The 10,000-nt window shown below is 35.4% G+C and overlaps 2 protein-coding genes across 3 annotated transcripts in view; one reads left to right on the forward strand and one right to left on the reverse strand.

Annotated features, from left to right (window-relative positions):
- The window catches only part of srpk1b (SRSF protein kinase 1b), a 57,253-nt gene extending 53,036 nt beyond the window's left edge, over positions 1–4,217 (forward strand). For both annotated transcript variants that reach the window (XM_058792041.1, XM_058792040.1), the window contains 3 exons: positions 1,348–1,417; positions 2,533–2,625; positions 2,908–4,217. In XM_058792041.1, the coding sequence (XP_058648024.1) occupies positions 1,348–1,417; positions 2,533–2,625; positions 2,908–3,092 (348 nt within the window). In that variant the 3' untranslated portion in view covers positions 3,093–4,217. The remainder of the gene's footprint in view (positions 1–1,347; positions 1,418–2,532; positions 2,626–2,907) is intronic.
- Positions 4,218–5,483: 1,266 nt separating this feature from the next.
- Positions 5,484–10,000, reverse strand: part of lhfpl5a (LHFPL tetraspan subfamily member 5a) — a 5,359-nt gene continuing 842 nt past the window's right edge. Inside the window, exons 2-3 of the mRNA XM_058792063.1 lie at positions 7,127–7,366; positions 5,484–5,590 (exon numbers count right to left, since the gene is read on the reverse strand). Coding sequence (XP_058648046.1) covers positions 5,580–5,590; positions 7,127–7,366 — 251 coding nt within the window. The 3' untranslated portion in view covers positions 5,484–5,579. The remainder of the gene's footprint in view (positions 5,591–7,126; positions 7,367–10,000) is intronic.

The following is a 10,000-nucleotide window of genomic DNA, read 5'->3' on the forward strand; positions in this document are numbered from 1 at the left end:
TGAGCATTTCATTGAGCACTGCCCCCTCTGCCTTTGTCCTGCTCTGCGGTGCACCTTTTTTAAGCAGCAAGACCAGACCCACCGAGAGAGGTTAAAATCTGTCTGTATCAGCATTTTAAACCCACTCTGAAACAATAGTGTTGGGAGCTGCACTCGCTTCAGTCCGAGCAGGGCTGAGAAGGTTGGTTTGGCCTTTTATACATCAGCCTACCACCTAGAGAATCTGATACTAGGACCGCTATGTTCACACTAGGGATGTAACAATTACCGGTTTGACGATAAATCATGATAAAATTCCCCACGGTTAGTATTACTGTTTAATTTTTTAATTATCATTAAAACCGTATTCGATAACCGCGATTTGAACATCTCAGGATAAATAAATACTGTCCAGCATAAAGCACAGTTTACAGTAACAGTCTCACGTGCGCACAGCAGCAGAGTAACTTAGTTTTGTTTTGAATGAAAACACGGCGGAAAAGCTGGGAGGTTTTAAGAGTGCTGAGGGAACTATATATATGAATTAATTAATTATGTGACTGTACCTCTGAAGGTTCTGACTGTCTTCAGAAACGATTCGATGGCATTTTGTTTTCATCTTCGCTCCATGTAATACCTAAAGGAAGTGTTCTTAATCGCAATACTGCTTTGTCTACGGAGTTTATGGGAAACAGCTGTATTCAGCTTTTCCATATAAAGCGCCACCTAGTGTCTGAGAGTGGATTTACAGAGACTTATATTTACTTTCAGCCTGTGTGCAGTTTGTGTCTAGCCAAAAACGGACCGAATTTGCATGCCCTGCTGTAATTTATGACCGGTTGAGGAAAAACAAGCTTATGTGGATTCTACACATTCAAACAATTCCAATAAGTTATGTAGAATTATTTATGGAGCAAATAGAATACATATAACCATTTATTAATCAATTATCATTTTGACTTAACCCTTTTCTTTATTTAAAAGCTGAAATGTGAGGTTTACCTTTTTATGAAACGTTTTCAAAGCTTTATTTGCACATTTACATTAGATATTTGAACATGCTATTAAACTGTTGTCAGTCAAGATGTCATTTAAAATCCGAACATCATTGGTAATGTTATTGTTTTAGCGATTATGCAAATAAAAAGTCATTTTATTTGTTGTTTGTTGATTTTAAATATAAAACTTGAAGGGATTTATGTGTCTGTACTTTTTGAACATCTCCAACACATTTTAATAATACCGTGATAATACTGATAACCGTGATCATTTTGGTCACTATAATCGTGATAAGAAATTTTCATACCGTTACATCCCTAGTTCACACACACATGCATGGCTTCCTTCTCAAAGTGTGTCTCTCCCTAGGCATTTGAGCTGGCAACAGGCGATTACCTGTTTGAGCCTCACTCCGGAGAGGATTATTCCAGAGATGAAGGTAATTATTCTTCCACAGCTTGGGATTCAACCCACACAACTTCAGCAGACTCACAGCCAATCAAAAGCTCCAACACATAAACAAACAGTCGCATCTGGAGAACAAATCACACTGCGCCTATTAATTAGCACTTGAACGAGAGCCATTACTAGACACCCAGTGCATCCATTTCTCAAGCGCAGTGTAATATTTGCACTGTCATTATGGAGGTGGCACTAGGGAGTGAATGGCCTGAGAGGTTTCGACCTCTGAGCTGTTTTAGAATAAAACCATGTTGTAGTCTCCTGAAATTTTAGCAGTTTTTGCATTGCTGATTGGTCACAGTATTCCTGCTGTGCTGAAATGTACAATATAGTAACTAGGGATGCAGAATATATCAATACCACAGCAGCTTTTATTTATCTGTTTCAGTCAATATCATATATTTTTGTGCATTTCATTATTACACTTAGATTACATTTGCCATCATTAACACTCTCTTAGGGTTCATCTTCAAAAACACTCAATTTTATCTTTAACAAATTTCAAAACTAATATCATTTTTTTTTATATATGGTACATAATAATGCTGGGTAACACTTTATTTTAAAGTGTCCTTGTTACATATGTTACATGTACTTACTATTATAATAACAAGAAATTATGCATAATTACATGCAAGCAACCTTAGACCAAAACTTCATCCTAACCCATACATGTAGTTAATTAACATTACTCAGTACTTGAATGTATAATTACACTGTAACAAGGGCACCTTAAAATAAACTTTTTTTAAATTATATTTATATAATAGTATCAAATTTTTATTAGCTATTTAATTTGTTTTTTTCCCCCTAGTTTTAATATTCAATTAATAGCGGCTTATCACAATTTTAATAGTGCAGCCCTAATAGTAACAGCTAAATAATTTTAGAAATATTTTTATTACATAGTAATTGCTGTAAAAGCAATAATACATATTTCAAAAAAATGCCAACTCTAAATCAATGGCAAACATGAATTGGCAGGACAATAGATAACATTTTTAGCACATCAATTCAAGTGAATCGTTTTAAAAGTCCGCTTGTTGTAAATGTCCGAAATTTTATCTTAAGCCTCATTTCTGTTGTAAACAGATCACATCGCGTTGATCATCGAGCTGCTGGGGAAGATTCCTCGTAAACTCATCCTGAACGGCAAATACTCCAAGGAATTCTTCACCAAGAAAGGTGCGTCTGTCAATAGACACTTGTTAGATGATTAATTGCTTAGCTAAAGCGTTTCACTTACTTGATAAACCTGCTGGCAGTGTTCAGTAGCTTTGTGTGAATTTCACACTTTGACTGATGGGGTATGTCTGCACTCCCATTATTAGTGTGGCTATACATTTTTAGTGTGCATGTAAATGCGTAGTCCATAGAGCCGCATTTATTTCTGTTTTAAAACTGATTAGTTCCAGCTCTAACTTCTGTTTGGATGTGGATGTGTCCATGTATTTATTTGTACGCTAGGTGACCTGAGGCACATCACCAAGCTGAAACCGTGGGGTTTGCAGGACGTGCTGGTCGAAAAGTACGAATGGCCCCGAGATGAAGCCCAGAATTTCTCAGACTTCATCCTCCCGATGTTGGACCTCGTCCCAGAGAAAAGAGCAACGGCTGCCGAGTGCCTCCGTCATTCCTGGATCGCCTCCTAGTGGCCAAAAAGCTCCAAAGCGTGCTCGCACACTCTCACACGCCCATGAATGCTCCCCACTGACAGACGCCGTCTTAGGAGCCGTGCCTGGAGTCACGGCAGCTATTAGCCGCAAGTACAGGAAGGTCCGCTCACACAGATCCAGTTCTCAAATCGTCGTCGCTTTTTTTACGTAATTGGTATAATTTGAGTGTACTGTCATTTCAGTGGTTTGTGCTCTTGCTGATTTATCTAACAACCACTTTTCTATCAATATCCATCATATCACAGGATGGTTTGAAACGTGTCAGAATTGATTTATCTTCTTAAGAGTTCCACTTCTCTGTTTTCTTAGTGTTTGCAGTAAATCGGACTCAGTAGCTGATTGTAGTGTTTTTTTCATTGTATTAAAAAAACGATTGTTAATCGCAGCTTCCTTCGAACTGTTTTCCATATCTTCACAAGGTGTTTTACATCAGATGAAGGGAACACGAATGGACGTTTACCAAGTCCTGAGTGCGTTTCAGAAATCTACATATTGAATGTGAGCTACTATACAGTGCAAGAGAAACACTCGCGTGTATTTTTACCACAAAGGGCAAAAAGAAATCAAAGAGAAATGCTAACCTTTAATGCGTCATAAAATCCATAAAGGACTATCATGGTTTGTACATCAGTAATAATGACAATTAATATGTGAATGCCAGGGAGGAGTTTTGGTATCAAGGTCGTTACGAAATCTTAAATCAGTGAAAACATTTCAAATTTTGTACATACTCATACCAAAGAGTTGGATCTTCACACAATTAGTGTTGTACAGTCCCATTATTTGTGTACAGTTTTGCTATGAATGAATGGCTTCAGGAAAATGTTTGAGAATCACTGATTTAGAGATGCCTTGATGTGAATCTGCAATGATCTGTGCATCTTTTTGAGCTTTTTTCTCCCTCCACGGTGTTGCTTCAAGCAGCAGATTTCGAAGGGCCTTTGCTTTCTGTTTTGGATGAGGCAGTTTCATTTGACCTTCACAAATATCATCTGCTTCTCCGCGCTCTCCTTTTTCATGAATGTCTCTGCTTTTGATTGTTCAGCACTGAACTAAAATAGTTGCTGTAGTAACTTCAAATAAAGTTTTTGAAATGGCAAAAGGATTTTGTCGTTTGGATTAACTTTTCAGTTTTGATTCATAATGCTTATGCATTACAGGAGCGTATCCTGTTTCATTTGGGAATGAATTTCTCATGTTCATTTCAATTTGCTTAAGTCGCTGCATTCATTGTAAAGAGTGACTGCTTTCCTGTCTACACATTTAAACAGTTTGAGAAATCAGTTGAGTGAGTCATTCAACGACTCAACATAAAAAGTTGCTAGTGTAAAGTAGTGATGGGAGAAACGAAGCCAATTGAACCAATTGGTTCAAAAAATGTTTCACTGAAGCGTTCGTAACATCAAATGCTGATGCCCCTGCTGGTCAAAATGGGGTAAATGCAATGAAAACATGCATAGAAACAGCTTTTACAGACCCATTGCAAATGTTTTATTGAAAGTATAATCTATCAACTGCAATTAACTAATCTAAATACCATCAAGTGTTGGTATTTACGTGTTTTATTTGTCAAATTTCAGGGTTTTGTTTGTTCTATGGATGGCTCATGCTAAACAGGCCAATAAAAAATATATTCCTTTTAATTATACAAATGTCTCATTAAAATGTCTACAAATGTATAAAACTGACTCGAAGCAAAAGATTCGTAAAGGTTTTGAAGCTTTTCACGAATCATTGTTTTGAAAGCAGCCATCACTAGTGTAAAGTGGCAGTCACAAGACCTCAAGCATGCAACATTTCTTTGGACACCACAACGGCTTTCATTCTGTGGTGTCTTTTTTGAAAACATAACACAACATTTTTTGTAAAAATACACAATCTACTATTCTTCCTGCAGCTCTGCAATCCTGCAGCTTTAAAGATATGATTATGCTTCAACAGGTCCTCACGTGATATGAATGAACTTCTGATTTGGAATGCAGTAAAATGCAAAACGTATTTGCATGATCTTGTGTTTCCAAGTTTGTGTATGAATGAAAGTGAATGGAACAGAAACTGCAGAGCCACTGCATGAATCATGGAACCGATTCAAAATATACAATTCACTGGTATGAACACAAGTCCCCACTTACAGAGTTGAGCAAGATTTGGACCAATGAGATTCACTGTGGGCAGGGCCTGTCAATGTGACATCCTATAAACCGAAATAAGTCAAGTTAATTGCCGTTGACTGATTTATTTTTTTACAAAACTCAGAAGGGATATTTTTTAAATTGGCTTTGGTCTCAAAATATGAAATATCTCGATGCAGTTTATATATTAGGAATAATGCTTGAAGTAACCTTAAAGGTGGCAATTACTTATTACAGACACACATGTAACTTAAGATAATTATTTTCTTTCATATTTCTCAAAAAGTGGCCCAAAAAAACCCCACAGAGTCCATTGATGCATAGGGGATCTTCATGCTTCCTCTAAAGACAAAAAAAAGAAGAGCTATATTAGTTTCTCAACAACATTCATAGCATTATATGAGGAATATGCAAACATGAATAGCAATTCATTAATAGTGATTAATAGTGTTGTTGCAAATGACTGAGCACGCTAATGAAAGGCACATAAATGTACACAAATCTGCCACGGCTAATAGAATTCATTTTACTAGCGCTGCATGTTTGAAGTGGGCTCTCTGTGATTACAGAGCTCTGCCACGGTCGCAAAAAAAGGAATCCTGTCTCTCTGGGCATTGTTATTTTTACACACCAGAAGATACATGAGCTTTTTTTTAAAGAAAAAAAGAAGCAACTACACCACCATGAGATACCATCTTTAGTTAGATCAGATAAAGTGGTGAAGGCTAGAACATGGGGTGCTGTAAAAAGAAACTAAACACCCTCTGCCCGTCTCTCTTATATTATTTAGAGGAGCAGTTCACCAAACAAAAGAAACGTGTGATTATTTACCCCCACCAATGCTATTTTAAACGCGTATCTCTTTTCTCTAAAAATTTAAGGCAGTGTCTTTGGTTACATCTGGATTACGTAATCTGATTCCACAAATTAAAGGGATAGTTCATCCAAAAATGAAAATTCTGTCATTAATTACTCACCCTCATGTCGTCCCAAACCCGTAAAACCTTTGTTCGTCTTCCAAACACAAATTAAGATATTTTTGATGATATCTGAGAGTTCTCTGACCCTCCATAGACAGCAAGGATCCTAACACGATCAAGGCTCAGAAACGTAGCAAGGAGATCGTTAAAATAATCCATGTGACATCAGTGGTTCAACCGTAATTTTACGAAGCTACGAGAATACTTTTTGTGTGCAAAAACAATAGCACAATTTATTCAGCAATTCTTCTCCCCAAGTTACATAATCAACATAATCAGCCTTGTTTACATTCAGCATGGTTTGCTGTCTATTGAATTTAAACGCTGATTACGTTGATTACGTAACTTGGGGAGCTGAATAAATTGTGCTATTGTTGTTTTCTTTGCACACAAAAAGTAATCTCGTAGCAAAATTACAGTTGAGCCCCTGATGTCACATGGATTATTTTACTGATGAGCCTTGATCGTGTTAGGATCCTTGCTGTCTATGGGAGGGTCAGAGAGCTCTCAGATTCCATTAAAAATATATTTTATTTTATCTTTGAAATAATTTTTGTTCCAAAGATGAATGGAGGTCTTACGGGTTTGGAACGACGTGAGGGTGATTTTCATTTTTGGGTGAACTATCCCTTTAAGTACTTGTTATTAGATTATATTAGCCTACATGTTAAAATCAGATTACATTAACCAAATTACTTTTTTATGGATTACATATTAACACAAGAACATGCATGTGAAACTCAATCCCATTCAAATTTGATAAACAAATAGGTCAAACGTAATCAAAAAGTAGTCGTAATACATTACTTAAAATGTGCTACTAATTACAATTTTTGTCATGTAGTTTGTAATCCGTAATGGACTCCAGTAATCGGTAACACACAGTATAAGTCTGTACCTTTCTTCTCCTCTACCTGGAAGTCCTCTGGCAGCAGTTTGTCTTGCCGGTTGCCCAGGACGAAGGCCAGGAAGGATAATATGAGGGAGTCCATGATGCTGATGATGGCCAGGATGTACGCCCAGCGCACCGTGCAGTTACCCAGCGTGTATTTATCCGTCCGCTGACCACACATCCGCTTCACCTCCTCTGAGTCCCAGCCGTCTGGATAGATCATGCAGCCTATGACCATACAAGTCGCTGAAGATGGATAAGAAACCCAGTCAGATACAAATGAAGTAGGGGTGTAGTTCACTCGTTAGTTCACTAGAGAAATGAAGTCTAGAGAGGAGCATTTCACAAAATATTACACTCATATTTGACTAAACCTGTTAGTCTTAATTATTTAATGTATGTTGAAATTAATCTGTTATGAAACATGCTATGACAGCCAGTGTAATTGAATATATTTTAACAAATTGTATTATTTATTATAAGTTAATTTAAAAACTGCATTATGTACAATTTACATGTTTGCATACAATTTCTTTTAAAGGTGAATGTTGATCATCTATTTAAAAATAAATAGTAGGCCTAATTAAATTTAAGTTTGGGTTAAGTTGTTAGGCCTAATTGTAATAATGTAAAAGGGCTCCCTATAGTTTTAAGCATAAACTGAGGTAGATTTTTATCACTACGAAAATTTAAACTATAACTGAATGTATTTAGAGAAAGAGCAACTTGTTTTAGTAAACCAGGCTATTTAAAAAAAAAAAGTTTTTCCCCCTGCTGTGCCAAAATCATACCGAACCGTGATGTTAAAACCGAGGTACGTGCCGAACCGCCATATTTGTGTACCGTTACACCCCTAAAATTAAGTGAAGTTTTCTTTTTTTTCAATCGTTTACATTTTTGTAAACAATTTTACAGTTATTCCGATGAAGCTGACAATCCTTTAAATAGAATCTGCCTAAATTTCACATAACAGGTCCAGCCTTTAAATTTGATTGGCTGAGCTGAATTCAGCACTTTTCACTCAAGTCACCTTTATTTCTACAGTGGGGTATACAATACAGATTGTTTGAGAGCAACTTCACAGTAAAAAAAAAAAATAAATAAACAGGAAAACAGCTGAATTAATTATGGGAATTCAAAATTATGGGACAATTCAAATTCTGCTGTAAAACAGTTCTAAAAAGACAATAATGGCATTATTCAGCTCAAGTCAGATAAGTGTTGGTTTCATTCAGATCAATAACAGTGTAAAGTCCATCAGCTTTGAAACAAGTTCAGTTTACTTTTTTTTTTAAATTAATTTTTATATACAGTATGTACATGTTTGCGTATTCCAGAAACACTGATGACTTTTTCTGCAGATTACATCGTTACAAGATATTAAATCATTCACTGAACAGATTCATAAAATAACTTTTGTTTTTCGAGGTACAGTTCTGTTCGGAATTGAAACTACACCACCGTTCAGAAGTTTGGGGTCACTGAGAAATTTCTTAACACTTTTATTCCAAAAGGATTAAATAAATTTCCCAAAAGTAACAGTACGGACTTTACATTGTTAGGAAAAAAGCATGTTCAGAATGTTTTCCATGTTTTTCAGAATGATACAGAAAGGATGACGACACTAAAGACTGGAGTAATGGCTCAGATTTGCCATTACGGCAATGAAATACATTCTAAAATATATTAAAATACTGTAGAAAAGAGTTCCTTGAAATTATAATCATTTCACAATATTACTGTTCTTACTGTGTTTGTGATCAAAATACAGGGCTCTTTCTTCTGTGATATTGCTTAATAAAATGCAATCAATATAATAATATATGTTTTATATTACATATTTCGAAGAGGTATTTCTCCAAAACACCCCCACACACACACACTCCTTACTTGAAATAGTGTGATAAATTCAATACTTCTTGTAGACTTTAATCTTTAACTCTACACAGAAGGTAACTGTCAAAAATAAACCCATCCTGGGAATTATTCACTGGAGAAAAAGCAAGACTCCTTCACATTACAGTCAAAAATACTCTTGGCTACCAGAAATACTTTGCATTGGGGCTGTTGCCTGGCAACTTCAGCCACACTTAACTCATCATTTATTATTCATATGACAATATACTCTCTGCAGGGCTGCTGGTGCTACTGTGGGTATTGCGTTACACACACTCACTCTCATTATCACTCTCACTTTCGTTTAAAGAGTAAGCATTGCAAATGCATTGTTATGTAACATGATGTGATGAGAGGGTTATCCGTGTCCTCATTGACAGCTTCATTAGAGAACAGGACTTAAAAAACATTATATTTCACAACGCAGCACAATATATTCCATTGATATACTGTAAAGCAGCATTGACTGTTAATAAGATGTGGAACTATCCAGGGTGCTGAAGTCCTGAGTAACCTCATGCAGTTCAGGACTGATATAAAGCTGTTTATTTCTCTATTCAGCCTCAAGAATGTAACTGAGCTTTTGAAGCATGAAGAGTTAGTCAGTACTTAATAACTATAATATAATAATAACTTTTACAGACCATTAACTCGCACCGTTTAAATTGTATTAATAAAACTAAATATTTAAGACTTTCATTTGCATTCATTTAAATAAATCTGTAATAAAATCTAAATATTTTATGAAAAACTTTAGTTTTAAAGTAAAAAAAAAAAATTGTTGTCAAGGCAACATTTCGGATTTGTTCAAGTTTTAAGTATTGAAAAATAAATACTTAACTAAAACTAAAATAAAAATGAAACTGAAAATTTTAAAAAGCAAAAACTAAAAAAGACAAATTGATATTAATTAATTATTCATAATATTTTGAATTAGCTTTTATTTTATATGTTTAGTTTTAATTTTAGTTGAAATTTGTAATG

This window comes from Onychostoma macrolepis, chromosome 11, assembly GCF_012432095.1.
Source record: "Onychostoma macrolepis isolate SWU-2019 chromosome 11, ASM1243209v1, whole genome shotgun sequence".
Classification (NCBI taxonomy): Eukaryota; Metazoa; Chordata; class Actinopteri; order Cypriniformes; family Cyprinidae; genus Onychostoma; species Onychostoma macrolepis.